Below are 19,392 nucleotides of genomic sequence, written 5' to 3'. Positions count from 1 at the left end.
CGAGTGCTAACATCGAAACCTCTTGGATGCTAACCCAGATTTTAGCATGTGTAAACCGTACATAACTGCATAATTTTCCACTATCAATAAACTAAACTCCCGAAATTTAAATGTCCGACTTCGATATATGAATATCTGTTACCTAACCATCCGGTCTATCTCAACTAAATACCAAATCTTTCAATTGAACGTTTACTACCCCCTGCTCCTGCTCCTAAGTCTGTTTGACACTTTTAAAAAGCAATCTGTAACCCTCCTGAATCTCCAATGATCTCTATCACTATTTCCTTATGGGTCTAGGAGTCTGCATATGTGTTTGAATGGACCTTTTAACAGCACTCATAAAGAGTCATGACTGAGTGCGTGAAAAATTTGGTGCGATCTGTTGTCGGTTGAACCGACACGTCTGCACGCCCTATTCCATCTGTAATGAATGGCATTCTCAAACGGATTAAATAATAAAAAGCTGAATGTTTTCACCAAGTAGATGTACACCATTTCTTGGATTGGATGGGGTTGCGCAACGCCCAAGGAATGCTATGAACAACTCGAACAGCACTACCACTAAAATCATACTAACATAAACTCCTTTTCTCCCCCATGTTACCTATGCGCTAAACCAGATGGTTCATGCCTGCTGGTGGTACTACTTCTCGAAGTTCACAGAATTCATGGATACGGTGAGTGACAGATCAAAGCGGCGGCCGAAAGTCTGCGCTCAGTAATTGCATTCATAAATCAACTTGTTGTGCGTCGCCACAGATTTTCTTCGTGTTGCGCAAGAAGACCAGCCAGGTTACCACGCTGCATGTCATCCATCACGGCTGCATGCCCATGTCGGTCTGGTTCGGCGTTAAGTTCACCCCAGGTGAGTTGCGGTGACAGGATTTGTCCCCGTCCAGGACCTGATCACCCGTTTCCCTCTATCCATCCAGGTGGCCACAGTACCTTCTTCGGCTTGCTCAACACCTTCGTCCACATCGTGATGTACACCTACTACATGTTCTCGGCCATGGGCCCACAGTACCAGAAGTACCTCTGGTGGAAGAAGTACCTGACTACCCTGCAGATGGTGAGCTGCCTTGCGAAATTCACCCTGGTCTTTGGCTAACAGCCCGCTTTCACAGGTCCAGTTCATCCTGATCATGGTGCACGCCTTCCAGCTGCTTTTCATCGACTGCAACTACCCGAAAGCGTTCGTCTGGTGGATTGGCATGCACGCCGTGATGTTTTTCTTCTTGTTCAACGAGTTCTACAAGGCAGCCTACAGGAGCCGCATGATGGTGAGTACGCCCCGGAAATGAGATCTAAGTGCGCCTAAGTACGCTCCTAAAGCCTCCTAACACTTTCCCACATTAGTGGCCCTAACGGCCTTTTTATCACTGCCCGACATCGGCAAGGGGCCGCAAAGTGGCCGCTCCATTATTATCAATCTGAGATTCGGGGCTTAAGCTTCCCACGTTGCCTAAGGCGTTCCAGATTCCGGTCTGTGTTAATGAAAATAAAAACGAATACCTAAGCGAAACGACGCGGTTCGAAGCTGTGAGGCAAACGTGGTTATATCATCATTGCCTGCACTGCACCTTGCGGCCAGCCGATTACAAATGCGCGAGATGCTGTGGTCCAAATTCATTAACAAGATTTCGTCAAGTAGGTCTCTGGGAATTTGGGAGTTGGGCTCGAAGCACAGCTCCGGCACTGAACAGAGGTAAATATCGTTAACCGGCTTTGTTTCGGCACCCAGCAGCCACAGAGCTTCGCGTCGCGCGAGTGAAAGTTAAGCGGGAAGACAATACCAACAGCTTCAGAGTCAGGGGCATCAAAAGAAAAACAATGCCATGCGGACAAAGATTCAGATAAGACGAGCATCATTGCGTAATTATCGTGGTGAACCTCTCTGGGGCTACTAAATCTGTTAAGGGTACCACATAAGATGACCAAAACTAATAAACTTTTTACCACCACTAGAACAACAATCAGAAGGTGATGAAGGGCTTTTTGTTTTTTTTGTACATCGATATAACTAATTCGATTAGGGTTTCAATTTCGATTCAAAAAGTTTCGGTAACAGGTTAATTTAACCGGGTTAAATAAAACTAATATTTTCTGCTACCAACATTACAACTTGTTTAATACAAGTAAATAATATTTTGATCGAAATGATGAGCTTCTTCCCTTAAAAAAAGTCGGCCAACGCTTACTTAAGTGCAAAGTACAGCTAAATATAGTCACGGCAAATTTAAACAGAACTTTTACGCCATTCAACTTTATTTATTTCGCGTTGTGCAGAATTAAGGGGCGTGGAACAAGCAGTTGGTGCGAGCTATGGTGAAAAACGAGCTTAATGAGCTTAATTCCAATAAGAATACCAAAATTGGTTGACCACTTTGAAGATATATCCCAAAAGTCGAAGAAAATTTGCGATTTTCTTAAATTAAAGATACTGCAAATACCAGAGCTGATGGACTATAGGCGTAGTGGCAACTTATGCTTAGAAAAGCATCATTTATGGAAATTAAATGATGGCAGGCCTGGACACCGACCCATGTCACATTTTGTCGGCCTGTGTAATGATTATTTTTGGAATTTTTTTAATCAAAGATAATGATTATTGTGTAAGTTTAAAATAAAGCTTATAATAATTACGGTCCCTGTGTATAATTGTAACCAATTTTTTTTATTTTTTGTATCTTTAAAAATGGCGTCCTAAAAATTTTTTTCTCAGGCTAGATTGAAACCAAGACTGGAATTTACTTACGAAGTTTGTATACCTTTGCAGTTCAAATACACTTTAACCGTTTAATTAGCCTTCTTTGAGAGCTTCAAACGCTCCTTCTCGATGGGTCCAGTTTCAGGTATATCAGATGTATAGATTTTAGATTAGGTTTTTAGATCGATTTATAGAAACGGACAGACGGACATGGCTAGATGGCCTCGGCTATTGCTGCTGATCAAGAATATATTTACTTTTTGTGGTCGGAAACGTCTCCTTCACTGCGTTGCAAACATCTGACTGAAATTATAATACCCTCTGCAAGGGTATAAAAAGTATAAAAAAGAGTTCAGCTGCGTATTGAGTTCAGGTCCTGTATAGATCCGATTTTTATGAAACCAAACTTATTTTGAAGAGAAATTTTTTAGAAACTGTCTGAACCTTAGATAGTGGGCCATTTCATTAAAAACATTTCCGTAAAAGCAGCATGATGATGGCATTACCTTTTTGAAATACACGATCGTCAGCTGGGAAAAACATGGTTTCGAGAAAAACGCATTAAAAGTAATTAAATTAGGAAGGCGGTTGCCATCTTCCTGGTATAAGGGGGGAGATACATATATAGATACATATTTACATAGAACAGCAAATAATTCGTGTAACCAATAAAGGGGTGTGCTAGGATTTCGTGACTTGGCATGTTTATTAAATTTAATTTAATATGTTAAAGGTGCGATCCCCACTATATTTGCCTCCATCATTTTCGTCACGAAAGTTGACATCAGATCTTTTATATTTTACTAGCTATCCCCGGAGCGACTTCGTTCGCTTAAAATTAGTTTGGAGTTAGGAAATTTGGTTTTATTTGCGCGTTTTTTGAAAACCTTTGTGTAAACAATCTTTGTGGAAGATCCTTCAAGAGAGAGAGAAAGAAGGCTACTGGCAGGGATATATAATAAATGAATGTGATCTAAGTAAAAATAGTGAATTTTTATACCTTCTATCAGTTACAATGTTATAAATGCAATTTTAATTTGTACACCTGTTTCTAAAATGGAATTCGTTGTTTTTAAATTTGATGTTTTGAATGAAACGAAAGCATTTGTACACACACGAAAAGATTGACATCCCATGCAATCAATATTACCAGGAGAAGAAAAATTACAACAACAAACCTTTAAAAACACAGGGCGGAAATACTACTACTATTTTGACCGCAGCTTTATGCTTTTATGTTTATACCCGTTACTCGTGGAGTAAAAGGGTATATTAGATTCGTGCAAAAGTATGTAACAGCTAGAAGGAAGCGTTTCCGACCCCATAAAGTATATATATTCTTGATCAGGGTCACTAGCCGAGTCGATCTAGCCATGTCCGTCTGTCCGTCTGTCCGTATGAACGTATGTCTGTATGAACGCTGAGATCTCAGAAACTACAAAAGCTAGAAGGTTGAGATATCCCACACATATTCTTTGGCTTCCTACGCAGCGCAAGTTTATTTCAGCCGAGCGCCACGCCCCCTCTAACACCCACAATCGCCCACTTACGATTTGAAAATGGGTCCTGCGCCCACATCTTTAAAGATTTCCGAGAAGTATAAATGCAATTTTGTTGTGTCGACATTTTTCAAATCGGACCATTCATTAAAAAGTTATACGCCATCAAAATTTATATATCTATCTCCCTCGCACTTTTTAGTACAGCGTTCGCACTCCCTTTAGCTGAGTGACGGGTATTAGATAGTCGGGACACCAACCCGACTATAGCGTTCTCTCTTGTTTTTGACTATGTTTTCTAAAATTTGTTTCTCCCTTAATGAAAATCCTAAAATTATTCTAAGTATGGGGTTCGAAAGATAAAGAGTGTATCTTTTAAAAAACTTTAACATCGAATCAAACCATGAACTTTTTGGAAAACGCAGTTTAACTTCGGAATTCATAACGAATCCAAAAATATAGCATCCATCGAGGTAAATTTAAAAAGCATTAAAAATGCTGCACAGTGTTATTGATCGAAAATCATATTGATCGGAGCAGCAGTTTAAGTTTTTAAAATTCAAAACAAATTTTAACTAAAATTGCCCTTTTCCCCTCCCCATTCCGCACAGCACTACCACTACCACTCGACAGTTTTCTTGGCTGCTGCTCTCTGGGCCGTCGCTCTCTTGCCATCCGCTCTCTGGGTTTCACTCTCTCGGCAGGCTCCCACAAAATGCAACGCAATAACTTAGGAAATCTAAATAAATTCGTTAAAAATTCTTAAAAAGAATTTTAAAAACTTAAATAATTAAACTTAAGCAATTGGGCCATTGGGCTGTGGTTGTATCCCCCTAAAAATCGGTCTTTCATTTTATAATCTTTAGAGATATGTAGGTGCGATCGTCACTATTTTTATACCCTGCAGAGGGTATTATGATTTCAGTCAGATGTTTGCAACGCAGTGATGGAGACGTTTCCGACCCCATAAAGTATATATATTCTTGATCAGCATCACAAGACGAGTCGATCTAGCCATGTCCGTCTGTCCGTCCGTCTGTCCGTCTGTCTGTTTCTACGCAAACTAGTCTCTCAGTTTTTGAGCTATCGGGACGAAACTTTCGCAAAAGTCTTCTTTCTATTGCAAGTAGTATATATGTCGGAACCGACCGGATCGGACAACCATATCATAGGAAGGATCGGAAAAAAAAAACTTTAAAAAATTCTAGCTTCGGTGTTTTTTTAAGTATTACCTTCTACTCTTGGTAATATTATTTTTTATATATTTCTGAATTTCGAATTAAATATTTTAAAAATCGGATCACTATATCATATAGCTGCCATAGGAACGGTCGGAAAATTAATGGAAAAGTAATGGGAAATAAATTCTAGCTTCTTTGCTTTTTATTGTATTCTCTTCTACTCTAGGATATGACTCTTTTTAAATATTTCCGAATTTCAATTTTAATTTAATCAAAATCGGACGACTATATCACATAGCTGCCATAGGAACGATCGAAAAATTAATGGGAAATTTATTGGAAACAAATTATAGCTCCGTTGATTTTTATTGTATTCTCTTCTACTCTAGGATATGTTTTTTTTAATATTTCGGAATTTTGGAATTTTACAAAAATTGGATGACTATATTATATAGCTGCCATAGGGAAGGATAGAAAAATTAATGTCAAAACAATACGAAATTTAAAATTTTTGCGATTTGTAAGTTAATAGGAATGATCTGCAAGGGTATAAAAGCTTCGGCTGGCCGAAGCTAGCTTCCTTTCTTGTTACATTTAAAGCCAAAATTTTAACTGATTGTTACTCTACGAGTAACGGGTATAACTATTATTTCTGTTGTTTTAACGGATGATTAGTAATACTAATAACTGTGCCTTTTCCATTCCCCTTTTAGAAAAAGAACGGAGCGCTGGCTAACGGCCATGCCAGGCCCAACGGATACTGTAAAAGTATCAACGCCCATGATGACCTCTCCATGCCGCCGCCAACGGAGGCAGCGGCAACCGCGACGCCTGTATCAAAGGCCAACGGGAGCATAAACCCGCTGACCAATGGCCATGCGAATGGCCAGGCCAACGGCTACAAGCAGTTGGCCAACGGCAGTGCGCAGAAGGGTGCAAACGGAGGACTCCTGACGAACGGATATGCCACCAAGCTTCTGGACGACGCCTCCCAGGAGCTAAAACAACGGAAGACGCCTAAATAATATCGGGAAAAGGAGGGGCGGCGCCAGCACAGAGCTTAGGACACGGCGAGGGCCAGCAGTGCCAGGAGCTTCCTGGGAAGGAGCGGAGCTCCAAGAGTCATTTCCACAGGCACACACATCTTCACTTCAACTCACTACTACACATCAAAGACCATTCACATACAAATTTCCACGCAAGGACACACCTTCAGGGACTTTTGGGAAAAAAGGTTTAGTAAGCCCATGTAGCGGAGGGCGGAACTTAAACTACCACAATGCGAAATCGGTACTTTTGCACAGTTTTCAAAGTACATTTTCCCTCAGCCCAAAATGCACATACCCGAACATAAAAATATGCTAATAGTATGCTCGCATACCTATTGAGGCATATGCAAATGTATAGGCATTGCGAATGCATATGCACCCATTTTTCTAGCGTACTACTTTAAATATGTTTTGTTGCTTCTTTTTCTTTAAACTACTTTAGTTGTACAAAGCTTACTTACCATAAGTACCCGAGCGGATTGTATAAAACGAAAACCAGCATACGCGAATCAAGATTTCAACTAAACAATAACATTAACTGAAGCCCAGCATACAAAATTCAAAACTAAAGCGAATGCTTATTACATTCAGTTTGTATAAGAGCAAGGAATTCAACTATTTAAGTCTAGAAATTAAATTTATATATGTGTGTATACATATATTATTAAAATAAACAAAAAACAGAAGCCAACGGCCAGTTTTGTAAATGTATAGAGCAAAAACAAATGTAGTTTAAAATTAGGCACAATAATTGTTAAAAATATAAAAGTCATTCAAAAAGAAAAAGCCGAAAACTATCTACGTTGAACGGAAAACTTCATACGCGAGTATTCCGCAAATTTTGTAAAACATTTCAAAATATACAAAAGAAAAAATGTACGAAGAAATGAAGAAATCGCAGGCTATTAAATAACCCATAAATTTTCATTAATTTATTAAAAGTAAATTATGCCGATAAACTAAATCAGAAAATGCGAGATGACTTTGCATCTTACCCAAAAACATCCACCCAACATCAATATTAAATTCAACAAATAAACACAAATAGGAATAACCATAAGATCGATCTACTTGAAACCGAGCATTAAAATCATTAAATTGTTGGAATCAAAAAAAAACAAAATAGACTGTAAGTCCCACATTCTAGGTATGCAATTGCCATACGTTTTGTATGCGTAATACCCATTTTTGTGGAGCAGTATGTAAACATTACCTATGTAATTATTATTATACAAACTTGTCTAGAAAATTAGGTGAAAATGGAGTGGAGCATTTTTTCAATAAAAACACTAAAACTAAAATTATTTATTTTTCATTTTATTGGTAGCCACCCATCGATAATTTCGCATATTAGGAGATCTTACCTAGTTTGAGTGACTCTTCCATCAACTTAGAGATTGATCAACAACTAAAATTATATTTATGCATTAAATATTGTTTTATTAACATTATTGTATGTTTAATTTGGATGCGTTAAATTTTACATGTGTGCCGTCGCATTCGCTTAGAAATTGACGGGAATAGTAAACTTAGGACTTAGAACTAGAGATTTTTGTTAAGAGCTAAGCGTGATAAGCTGACAATAAAATGTAGACAGAAAGAAAAGATTAAAACATAGAAGTAGTCTAAATTGTATGTAGTAATTCAACAATTTAATGTGTCATGTCAAACAATGTCACGATCTTCTGTAAATCATTATCCAACAACACAGCTTGGAAAAGTTAATATGGCCATTGAACTTGACAACATAAGACTAACTTAGAGGATAGCCGTGCAGTAAGTCAATGCGATTTAAGTAAGGAAGATGAGTGGACAGCTGCTGCTAACGTGCTTTGTTTGTGTGTGAGTAAGGACCAAGCAGCCGACGGCGACATTGGGTGGATTATAACTGTAGATTAGAGATTTTAAAACACTTAAGACTATGCCCGCGATGCTTAGTTACGGCGCGTTCGCCGACGCGCATTTCCGGCAAAGGCGTTGGGCGCCCCCGGATGCTGACCGCTATACAAATTGTCTAAGAACTCGTGCAATGTAGCCTCGCTGAAAGACAGAATATATTTTTGAATTCTTATAATTCATAATTGCTAAAAGAAAATTCGCATCTTACCTAACACCACTAACTCCCCCGCCTGGATGATGAGCACCCCGGTCGTGATGTTGTTGCTGCGGTTGCTGGTGGTGTTGTTGTTGCTGCTGCTGCTGCTGTTGTTGCTGAGCACCGCGTACTATGCGGTACTGCACCATATGGGAGTTTGGTTCCAAATGTGAAAGAGCTCCTTTTTGGCAGTTGGCCCACTCGGTTATGTCATAGACTTTGCCGTCCATTAGCGCCAAGTATTTCCACCGCAAGCCCATCATGCTGGTTTCGGCCCAAATGTCTCCCTATCACGAAAACAAACCCAAAGAGCAAAAAACATATATCCATAAGTCCATTTCAGATCTCAGCACACTTACATCTTTTGCGGAGTGTCGTATTTTACAGGATGCGCACTCCCGCGCCGCATAATGGGGACGTTCTGTTAGCTTGCGAGGATGGCGCTGGGCACAGGTGCTACACCTATTTAGGACGGTTAGAAAGGTTAGCTCTTCCCTGGGACATCGGTACATACGCACCTTATAGTATTGGCTGCTTCAGCCATTTTGGTTTGCAGTTGGGAAAGCAGATCATGCAACTCCGTCCACGCTTTCTCAGCGTGCAGTGTCTCGGCGATGCTTTGGTCATAAATTAGACGATTCTCCTGCATTTAAATACAATTTAAGTCAATAACCCATAATTTCAGTAGCTAATTTCTTACCGGTTCTCCAATCAATTCAAAGGCGCGCTGCAGCACTTTAAACGCCTCCTCAGCACCGGCCTGTTTGTTTTTGTCTGGATGTACGAGAACAGCTATTTTCTTGTAATGCTTACGTATCTGCTCCTGGGAGCTATCTGGTGGGACACCAAGTATGCTGAAACGAATATAGAAAACTGCTGGACGACAGGTCATTCAATGATCGTCAAGCGGATCTTACCTGTATGCATCTTTTCCTTTGCAATTCAGCAGCGAGTACATTGCCTCTTCGCCTGTTTGTGGCAGGCGACCAGTTTTGAACTGCTCAGATGTGGGTTCAGGGGGTTTGCGTTTGTAAAAACGTCGCCATACGGCCCAGCGTGAGTTCTTGGCAAATCGAGTGTCGAGTCGACGCCAGTAACTTCGCCACCAAATGCTCGGCTTGCCAGAGTTCTGCTTGAGTTCCTTGTGCAGCTGCCGCGCGTAGGCCAATCCCGATTCGTATGCCAAAGTCATCCTCTCGAAGCCCATGCTGAAGCCCAGCACAACGATATCGTAGACCAAGTAGAACAGCCATGTCAACAGTTTCAGGGTGTAGATCCACCAGGTATGCAGAATACGCTTGGCCAACTCATAGTTGCGGTTGCTGGAAAAACCGTTGGCATGGGTGGGCGAGTTTGATGAGGAGTAGGCATTGCTTCGATTGCGCTTCGATGAGTAGGAGTAGCCAGAAGTGCTATTCGAGTTAAGATTCGAGGAGGAATACCGTTTGGACGAAGAGGAACTAACATTGTTATTGCTGGAGTAATTGAAGGTGCTATTGTTACTGCTGCTCCCCAAATTGCTGTGGGCTCCAGTGTGATTCGAGTGACTGGCATAGGAATTGGTCCTGTTACTGCCTGACTTTCGTGATAAGGAGCTGAAATTGGTGGCCGGAGTCGAACTGCTGTGACTCGGCAAGCTGCTGTTAGAGGGGACAGAAGCGGAACTTATCTTTTGCTCTGAAGACTTAAGGATGTTACTGTTTAAGTTCTTCGGCTGAAGTGGCCGCTTCTTTTCCTGATTAATGGCCTTGCTTGATTTGATCTGCGTCTGAGGAGTGGTCTGTTGGAGGGACTGCGAGTGTTGCACCTTGAGCGGCGCCGCCTGGTTGGCCGGACCACGCTTCTTGCCTCGGCTGGCATGCGCATGACCAACACTGGCCTGTGCCGAACCAATCTCCTTGGCATCGTGCATAGGTGAACGCTTTGCCGTGCGCATCTCACGATTTCCATTTCCATCCTCCTTCCCCTGACGCCGCTGCGGTTGTGTACTGTAGTCGACTCCGTTGCCCGCGCGTATATCTGCCCCTGCAGCACTCAACTTCGTTCCTTTGCTGAGGACATCCGAGTACGACATGGGCATGGGCTTTACCTCGGCCACGATGCGCTTCTTGCCCTCGGGCTGGCCAGGCACAACAACGCACGACTTGTTGATGGCAGTTGGTGAGACGGTGGCAGTGCCCAAAGGCATTTTGTGGGCCTTGACAGTTTTGGAGGCCACTGGCAGTGGACTGACGGACTTCGACGGGGGCTCCGGGGGCTCCTGCTTCGGAAGCTGCGGCTGCTGGGTCGCCAGGGGGTCAGCCTGGTGGATGTCATTTTCGTTAGCCTCATCCCCGAATTGAATGTAAGTCCCGCCAGTCAGGTTCGGTGACCAGTTGTTAACCAGGTTGTTGATGAGCAGATTGGCACTGCTCGGTGAGTGAATGACTTGGGGGGCAGTAGGACTCTGAGACTGCGTCTGCTGGGACTGGCGCTGCTGGGCTTCTTGTTGCTGGGCCTGCGGCAAGGTCAGAGGATTCGTGGCAAACAGTTCGTAGAGCGGAGTCGGCTGAGGCGGAGTCGGCGGAGCGGTCTGATGGTGCTGCAGCTGATGGTGGTTCAGCGGGGCCATGTTGATATGCGTGAAGAGCGGAGCGCTGGACTCGCTGACCTGGTTCTCCGGGCAGTGGTACACCTTGAGGAAGTTTCCGTGTCCCACGGGCAGCACCGAGTAGGTTTCCGGCTGGCCTGGCTGCCCGGAATATGTAAGGTTGTACAGATACTCGTTGTACAAGTGCGGCTGTGGCTGCTGCTGTTGGAGATGGGGCGGAAACGGGGGAGGTGGCCACATCATGGGCCCAGGCGCCTGGCCGTGCTGCTGCTGGTGGATTAGGTAGTTTTGGTTTTGGTGCTGCTGGTGGACCAGGAAGTTGGCCACTTCCTCCGTGTGTGGCAGGACGCGAATGGGGGCTGGCTCGGCCCCGCCGCCTCCCATCTCGTCGTCCTGACGTGTCGCCATGTCCCGCGATGGAGCCTGTGCTTTTTGCGCACTAGCTCCCCTCTCCTATTGGAATATCATGCGTGCCTCATGGGTTCACCGCCTGCGAAACTAACACGAATCTGCTGCAGTCCCAGCGAAGAGTGGTCCTTGCTGGCTTGGCTTGGGCCTACTTTTCCACGCCAAACCCAAAATAAAACCCGATGCGTGCGTGTGTAAGACTTTTAATCTTCTTATTGCAAACGTCAAATGTTGCAAGAAGAAGAGGGCCACTACATTACAACCATCTTTGCGAACACCCGTGAATGTCATTTGCGAGTCGCAATCGTAAACAAATCATCGATAAACGTTTGCGGCCTGGCAAAATAATCCATTTACTCTTTAATTTAAAATTTATGTTTTTAAATTAGTGGGAAATCGCGATTAAACTAATATCCAGGCCTTTTTTAAATTGGAACAAGTCTGTGAATGATGTCAAAATATCGAAGGCTTATCGATAGCCCGAGGGGATTATGCAGCCCTGGTTAATATTTGGTAAATATTAAACCATTCAGAATGGATACTATTATTGAACAACCAAAAGATGTCTTCAAGCCGACCGCTGGTGACCGTGGTACGTGCCGGACGCATTAGCTACCTGGCGGGACTGCAGTTGCAGCAACACCTGGCTAAGTCTACCCAGATCCTCGATCCGCCCTCGGAGTTCCGAAATTACCTGGTTTTACAGGAGCACGATCCCGTCTACACAGTCGGCCTGAGGACGAAGGACTACACGGCGGAGGATGAGCATCGACTGCGCCAGCTGGGGGCAGACTTCCATCGCACGGATCGAGGCGGCCTGATCACATTCCACGGTCCCGGCCAGTTGGTGGCCTACCCCATTTTACACCTGCGCCAGTTCAGAGCGAGCATGCGCTGGTATGTCGCCTCGCTGGAGCGGATGGTTATCGAGACGTGCCGTCAGCTTGGCATTCACAGAACCACGACCACCAAGGATACCGGCATATGGGTGGGCGACCACAAGATCTGTGCCATCGGTATCCATGGCTCCCGTTACGTCACCACTCACGGAATTGGCCTCAATTGCTGCACGGATCTGCAATGGTTTGAACACATTGTGCCGTGCGGAATTATGGGCAAGGGTGTGACCTCGCTTAGCAAGGAACTGGATAGGCACGTCACCGTCCAGGAGGCCAGTAGCGCTCTTCTGAGGAGCTTCGCCAGCGTATTCGAATGTCGCCTGGAGGATAAAGATAGAGCCAAAGAAAATTATGTTGCGGAAAACTGTTCAGAAATTGTATAACGTTTTTTATGTTAATTGCACATTTTAGAACTCGGAAATGAGCGCTATGCGCAATGCTTATAATGAACGTAGTGAAGGAATTATATTATTACAAATTCATGACCACCGTCAACAGCCGAGTCGATCTAGCCATCCGTTTCTACGCCAAAGTTTCTTTCAGTGTAAAAGTTATATACATTAATCTTCCCAAAGGTCTTCTTTTTATTGCAGGAAGGAAGCTAGCCTCGGCCAGACGAAGCTATATACCCTTTCAGATCATTTTTATTAAATTACAAATTACAATATGTTTAATTTCGTATTATTTTGACATTAATTTTTCTATTCCTCCTATGGTTAAATTAAATTCAAAATTATGAAATATTAAAAAAAGTCTATCCCAGATTAGAAGAGAATAAAACCGACGGAGCTATAATTTCAAAGTTTACAACCCTCTTTTTTTTTTTTTGGCTTTGTTTTCAGCAATGCTTGCTGATAGTGATGGTCGCACGACGTGTGCATATGACCAGATACGATATATCGGGATAGTATCGCATGGATGCTTCCCGAACAGCGGGGTTGGCCGGTGGCAAATCCACGAATTACCTTTCTACATGGATATAATTAACGTTAAATAAAAATTACCTACAAGTTGATTTGTGCTTCATTAATAAATTTTGCAACTTCTCTATAAAAAAGCTGCTCTTTTGATAAAATGAGATCTGAAATATTAAAGAAACGATTAAAGATTTTATATTTTCTTCTGATCAAGATATGTCTTTGGCAGTTAAAAATTTGGTGATTAGCATCGTCGATCAGATTACATAAGGTACAAAGATTGCTGTCAATTGCCTTAATACGAAACAGAAAACAATTGTCATATGTAGACTCAGTCATTAATCTATTAATCAATTTAATGTCTTTTGCATTCCATTTAAGTCTTATGTGCCACGGAATAATTGATAATGTAGGATAAGTCTTCGCAAAGATGCCTCCATCCTCCCTTGCTAATCTTTCGTACTCAGATCCCCATTCTTTCCAAATCTCTTGATTTAGCAATCTTTTAGCTTCACCTATACTAAGTTTGTAATCAATATCAGTGCCATCATAAACGGCCTGTTTAGCTAAAAAATCAGCCTTTTCGTTTAAGTCTAGAGACATATGACCAGGTATCCACTGCAGGTAGCATGAGGATATACACGAAATACTAAGAAGATTATGAATATCAGATACTGTGTTATTATCACAGTTTTTGTTACGTAGTACCATAAGCGCGCCCTTACTATCTGTAAGTATGGCCACCTTCCTCCAGTTAGATTTAATAGCTAGGATACAACCTTGTTTAATTGCTAAGAGTTCAGCCTGAACCGAGCTCATTCTATTCTCTATTTTGTACATTTCATTACTCCTATCACAGATAGCGGCTATGCCGAGTCCTGTGCACGAGCTTGTGACAGAGGCATCCGTGGATATGATATTGTAATCATTCTGCCTGAAATAACTGATCAATTCACTGTATCTACCTTTGGCCTCCTCTTTTGCAATATCCTTTTTGTTGTTAGACGAAAAATTTAGTTGGATAACAATATTCTTAAAATACGTATAATGATCTGCAATTTGTATTCTGTCAATGATAAGTTTGAGTGAATCATAGACTACCTTATAGCTGGTTTTAATATTAGAATTAATAATTGTATTAAATCTGTTAACATCGATTGTTTTAAGCTTAATGAGTTCCTTAGCAGTCAAGATTTTAGCTCTATAACAAGGCGGGATAACACCAGCTAAAGCAAAAACCATAAATTTTGGGGTAAAAGGATTTACTCCAACACATCTTCTGAGAGATTTTGCCTGTGTAATGAACAACTGTTTACTGGAAGACTTTGTAAGATTACCATATGAGGTGAGTGCGTACTCATTCTTTGACCTAATAAAGGTCTTAAAAATGTTAGTCGCAACTTTTGGTCTTAAACCTGACTTAATTGTGGTTGCTAAGTTTAAAATTTGCATCGCATTATTATTATCACCTTTGATTTTTTTAACTTGTTCAATCTGGGAACCGTTGGACGAGATTATCCTACCGAGTAACTTTGTATTCCTCACTTGCCTAATAACTCCACTAGTTGCTTGAATGTTAAGAGTTCTACTATTTCCGTTGCACATAACTAGTGAAACGGTTTTACCTGAGTTGAAGGACATATTGATATCACTGCATAGCAGTTCGAAGTCATTGATTTTAGACTGTAAGTTATCCTCCATATCTTGAAAAAATCTCTTACTGGATAAGATGATAAAATCGTCTGCGAATTGAAAAACCTCAGTATTCCTGTCTTGTATTTGATGTAAGCGTTTCGTGTACAAATTAAAGAGAACAGGCGACAAACAACTGCCCTGCGGAATACCTCCTGTTACTGTTTTAGTGTATTTACCTAGAGTTAGTATTCTGATTTTAAAAAAGTTATGTATCCAATTGATAAAAATTGGAGGAATGTTTTCCGAAACCATAATTCTTTTGAGGAAATTCAAATTGACGCAATTGTATGCATTCTCAAGATCAAGAATTACCATTGCCACGGACTTTTTACGTGATTTGTATAGCTCACACGAGTTTAAAATATCGTTCAGACACATAGCAGCTGATCTGTTTTTCCTATAAGAGAAACACCTAGCAGGCAAAATGTACTCACTTTCAATAAATTCACACAACCTTTCCTTAATCATTTTATTTATCGTTTTGGCAAAAACAGATATAAGGGAAATGGGTCTGAAGTTCTTGTAATCCGTAAGGTCCTTATCTTTTTTGGGAATAGGAATAATTTTAATTATTCTCCATTCCTCGGGAATCCTATTGTCTCTGATTAATTGATTAAAAAGCTTCAGCATGTGTGATTTACAATTAGAGTCAAGGTTGTTTAACATCTCAAAAGTTACACCGTCATGACCTCCAGCACTTTTCTTTTTTTTGCTTAAAACCAGGTTAAGATCAACTAAGTTAAATTCTTGAAAGAGTTCAGCATCCACTATTTGATCATGAAACATTGAGTTCGAAACATCCGTTGGTATTTGTTGTTCCAGATACTGCAGATAGTTTTCTTGATCAGACATATTTAATTTACAATAGTTACCAGAATCTAAATTTTTAAGAGCTTTTAGGAAGTTCCAAGCAGACTGATTAGAAGGTTGTTCATTTATTTCTTCTAATTTCTCCATATAAGAGAGACTCTTTGCAGCTTTCACAGCCTTTTTCCATACTGCCTTTACATTGACAGCTAAAATATAGTTATCCATTGAAGGGTGTCTGTTAGCTAAGGTCTGAGTAGCCTTGTATCTCTCGAAAAGAATTTTGAGGTCATTATTCCACCACAGTTTAGGAATCCTATTCTTTTTGATAATGTAAGTAGATTTTTTAATTTTTTCCTTAATGGTACTAGCTATGTTAGTAATGTCACCGTTTAAAACCGTTTTTCCTAAACTGTTCAATAATCTGTTTTTTGCTATGAAGGTACTGCTTTTCATTGCTGTATCAAGAACTTCTATATTTACAGGGTGGTGATGACTACCACCAACAAATAAAGGTTTGCACTCCCAGGATGTACTGAGCCCAGCATTTGTGAAAGCTAGATCCAGCACAGAACCTTGCGCACTATCAATATGTCTTCTGTACGTAGGACTACCAGAGTTCAGGCAAACAAAACCAGCATTGTTCATTGATTCAATAAGAAATTTACCTCGAGCATTGTTAGTATAATCACCTAGGACTGTATTCCTGGCATTGAAATCACCAATAATAAAGACATTGTTTAAATTATCAGAAAAGTCAAGAATATTTAGAATTTCACACTTGAAATCATCCATGGATAATGAAGGTTCAAAATACACAGAAATCATAGTTATATTGGGGTTTAGGTTTAATGTTGTTGCAACAATAACGTCGTTATCAGTCCTGTAAGTAATGCTTTTGAATTTAATACATTTTCTAAACGCAATGGCCACACCTCCATAATTGTCGTCTCTATGTTTCTCAATTATATTGAAAAGCGCAATCTTTCTTCGATTGTTTAACACATTGTGAGAAAAAACTTCAGAAAGAACTGCAATGTCATAGTTATTGTTATTTAAGACAAACTCAATATCGTTTTTATTATAAGATAAAGATTGGACATTATGTTGATAAATTTTAATAGGCATTTAAATGATTAACGGTCGTCATATCAGATTTATTACGTGTTAGTTTTCTTTTGTCTTGCTTTAAAAATTCTATTTTATTTTGTATTTTCATGACACTTTCCAGAATTTCACTCTTACCCTCAGCAAGAGGTAAAATAAGTTGAATTAAGTCCTTAATGAGTAAAAATGTACTGTCTTTTTCTGAAATTTCCTCTCTGTCTGGATATTTAAATTTCCAGTCAGATTTCACATGTTCATAGGACTCCAAAGGAGGGAAATTGGGTTTCATAATAGGTGCAGTCGGTCTCTGCACTAATCTGGTCACATAGGAATGTTTTTTTTAATGATTTGTTCACTACCTCATCTCTGTTGACTGTCACCGGAATGCTTGTCTGAGTTAATGAAGGAAAATCTTGATCATACTTATTAAAAACCTGAAATTCACTGGGCAAAGAATATTTCTCCAGGACTTCCTTCCTGGACATTTTTTGAATCGTCATTAGTTTCATTAAGTGCATCTCTTTTGCCCATACAGGGCATTCATACCTACTCCAGGAATGATGATCTGGGCTATTACACAAAATACACTTTTTAACTTTACAGGTATTTTTACAGTCCTGGGCACCACAGCTCCTGCACCTATCCTTAGCCTTGCAGCGACTTGTGGTGTGATTTAGTCGTCCACATTTAAAACACTGTCTAACATTGGGAATAAAGTGAGTAACTTTTAGGTTAATAACTCCAAACACAGAAATCGACTCCGGAATTTCGGTACCTAAGAAATTAATTTTAACTGATTCTGTAGGCTCCAATTTAAACGTGTTTTCTCCATCAGTATTAGTACTTTTCACCTTTCTACAAATCCTTTCCACACTCTTGACCTCAATCAACGAATCAATGTTCGCCTCAAGTTCTTTGTCACTCAAGTCAACAGGAACGTTCCTGATAACACCACTGGTTTCAGTAAAATTTTTCGGTATAAACGCACTTATTTTCATATCAGCTAGCTTTTTGTTTAAAACACACGCATTGGCATCTCTCCACTCCTTAAAGACAACTTTATAAAGCTTCGCACCTAATACAACTATGTTACAGATATTTTTCAAACCTACGTCTTTTATTTTACCAAAAAGATAAAGACCATTTTTAGCAATGATGTTTTCCGTACTCTTACACTCCTTGGTGTCCAGCAGAACACTTGCTACTCCAACGTGGAGCACATCGTAAAGATTTTCAGTCCTGTCAGAAGAACCATTGTTGCTAACTGCGTTGTTGTTGCTACTGGTAGCTTGATATTTGAGGTTAACCGGCTCGTTAGCTGGAAATGAGACACCTTTAGCGCCCTCGTCCATTACATCAAAAAATGAATTCTCAGAATCCATAGAGCTTGTGGACTCTTTATTAGAACTTAAATTCGCGAGCTTTAAAACATGCTGATCATCAAGATTATTCAGTACAAGTTTTCTTTTCTTAGAATCATCACTTCGACTTATATTTTTGCTAGCACTGCTGATGTTTAAATGGCCGGCCGCCGAATTTTCGGCGTCCGCCATGTTTTTCGCCGGCTTGACCACCTTTTTTTGCCAAAGACTCACCTTATTCAGAAAAAAATCTTTAAAAATCTCCTCTAAAAAGAGTAATCGGGATTTAAAAAGAATAAATCACAAATAAACAAGACTTTATCTACTCAATGGTAGTATTCTTTCTAACCACACTGATTTAAATCTTCACTTAATTAGAGCACTATCCAAGGCACGTCCGTCCGCGCCCGCTGCCAAAAAGAGAAGGGTTTACAACCCTCGCAGGTAAAATAAATACCAAGTGTTCCAGTAATATATTTAAAATGTTGGTTTAAATTTGTCAAAAATCAAAACGCCTACTTTCTACAAAATTTCAATGTTTTTTCTATTATTTATTTGACTACTCCTATGGGAGCCATAAGATATAGTGGTCCGATCCGGCTCGTTCCGACATATGTATGTACTACCTGCAAAAGAAAGAAGACTTTTGAAAAATTCTCTTCGTGATAGCTTTAAAACTGAGAGTCTAGTTCGTATAGAAGCGGACAGACGAGCATGGCTAGATGGACTCGGCTGGACGCACAGACAGACATGGCTATATCGACACGGCTAGTGTCCCTGATCAAGAATATATATACTTTATGGGGTTGGAAACGCTTCCTTCTAGCTGTTACATACTTTTGCACGAAAACAATAATAACCAAAAACTAATTTTTGTGTATATTGGTGGGGTTTGTCATAAAAATAATCAAACTTTATTTCAAATTTTTAGTAAGGCTCAGGATCAAACTAATTAGAAACCTAATTTGGTGCAAAATCATGTGGAAATATGTTTTATTCAAGTTTAAAGTTATTTGGCTTGGTGGACTTTTTGGTGGAAGTGCCCATATGTGATATGTTCTTGAGTTACGGCAG

At 40.5% G+C, this 19,392-nt stretch overlaps 3 protein-coding genes and 1 long non-coding RNA gene across 9 annotated transcripts in view; 2 read left to right on the top strand and 2 right to left on the bottom strand.

Moving 5' to 3' along the window:
- The window catches only part of LOC108058465 (very long chain fatty acid elongase AAEL008004), a 32,246-nt gene extending 24,506 nt beyond the window's left edge, over positions 1-7,740 (top strand). For all 5 annotated transcript variants that reach the window (XM_070217730.1, XM_017143199.3, XM_017143200.3 and 2 more), the window contains 5 exons: positions 624-680; positions 763-868; positions 936-1,072; positions 1,128-1,283; positions 6,104-7,740. In XM_070217730.1, the coding sequence (XP_070073831.1) occupies positions 624-680; positions 763-868; positions 936-1,072; positions 1,128-1,283; positions 6,104-6,415 (768 nt within the window). In that variant the 3' untranslated portion in view covers positions 6,416-7,740. The remainder of the gene's footprint in view (positions 1-623; positions 681-762; positions 869-935; positions 1,073-1,127; positions 1,284-6,103) is intronic.
- Positions 7,741-7,853: 113 nt separating this feature from the next.
- LOC108058462 (uncharacterized) lies at positions 7,854-11,789 on the bottom strand. Its single transcript, XM_017143198.3, has 6 exons — positions 9,452-11,789; positions 9,235-9,388; positions 9,053-9,177; positions 8,894-8,996; positions 8,547-8,821; positions 7,854-8,479 (listed from the first exon to the last, which is right to left on the bottom strand). Exons 1-6 carry the CDS (start codon positions 11,530-11,532, stop codon positions 8,374-8,376), a joined length of 2,844 nt encoding a protein of 947 aa, XP_016998687.2. The 5' UTR covers positions 11,533-11,789; the 3' UTR covers positions 7,854-8,373.
- Positions 11,790-11,943: 154 nt separating this feature from the next.
- Positions 11,944-13,113, top strand: Lipt2 (Lipoyl(octanoyl) transferase 2). Of its 2 annotated transcripts, none has more exons than XM_017143204.3 (2): positions 11,944-12,045; positions 12,095-13,113. In XM_017143204.3, exon 2 carries the CDS (start codon positions 12,095-12,097, stop codon positions 12,812-12,814), a length of 720 nt encoding a protein of 239 aa, XP_016998693.2. In that variant the 5' UTR covers positions 11,944-12,045; the 3' UTR covers positions 12,815-13,113. The 2 variants fall into 2 exon arrangements, with proteins under 2 accessions (XP_016998693.2, XP_070073832.1); XM_070217731.1 differs by lacking the exon at positions 11,944-12,045 and having other exon boundaries at positions 12,063-12,124; positions 12,239-13,113.
- Positions 13,114-13,240: 127 nt separating this feature from the next.
- Positions 13,241-18,745, bottom strand: LOC138913630 (uncharacterized). Its single transcript, XR_011419437.1, has 2 exons — positions 18,553-18,745; positions 13,241-13,512 (listed from the first exon to the last, which is right to left on the bottom strand). It is a non-coding gene; the product is annotated as an uncharacterized lncRNA (long non-coding RNA).
- Positions 18,746-19,392: the final 647 nt, after the last annotated feature.

The sequence above is a fragment of the Drosophila takahashii genome, chromosome 3R, assembly GCF_030179915.1.
Source record: "Drosophila takahashii strain IR98-3 E-12201 chromosome 3R, DtakHiC1v2, whole genome shotgun sequence".
Taxonomy (NCBI): Eukaryota; Metazoa; Arthropoda; class Insecta; order Diptera; family Drosophilidae; genus Drosophila; species Drosophila takahashii.
The sequence above is the reverse complement of the archived record's forward strand: the minus strand, read 5'-3'. Positions and strand labels throughout refer to the sequence as shown.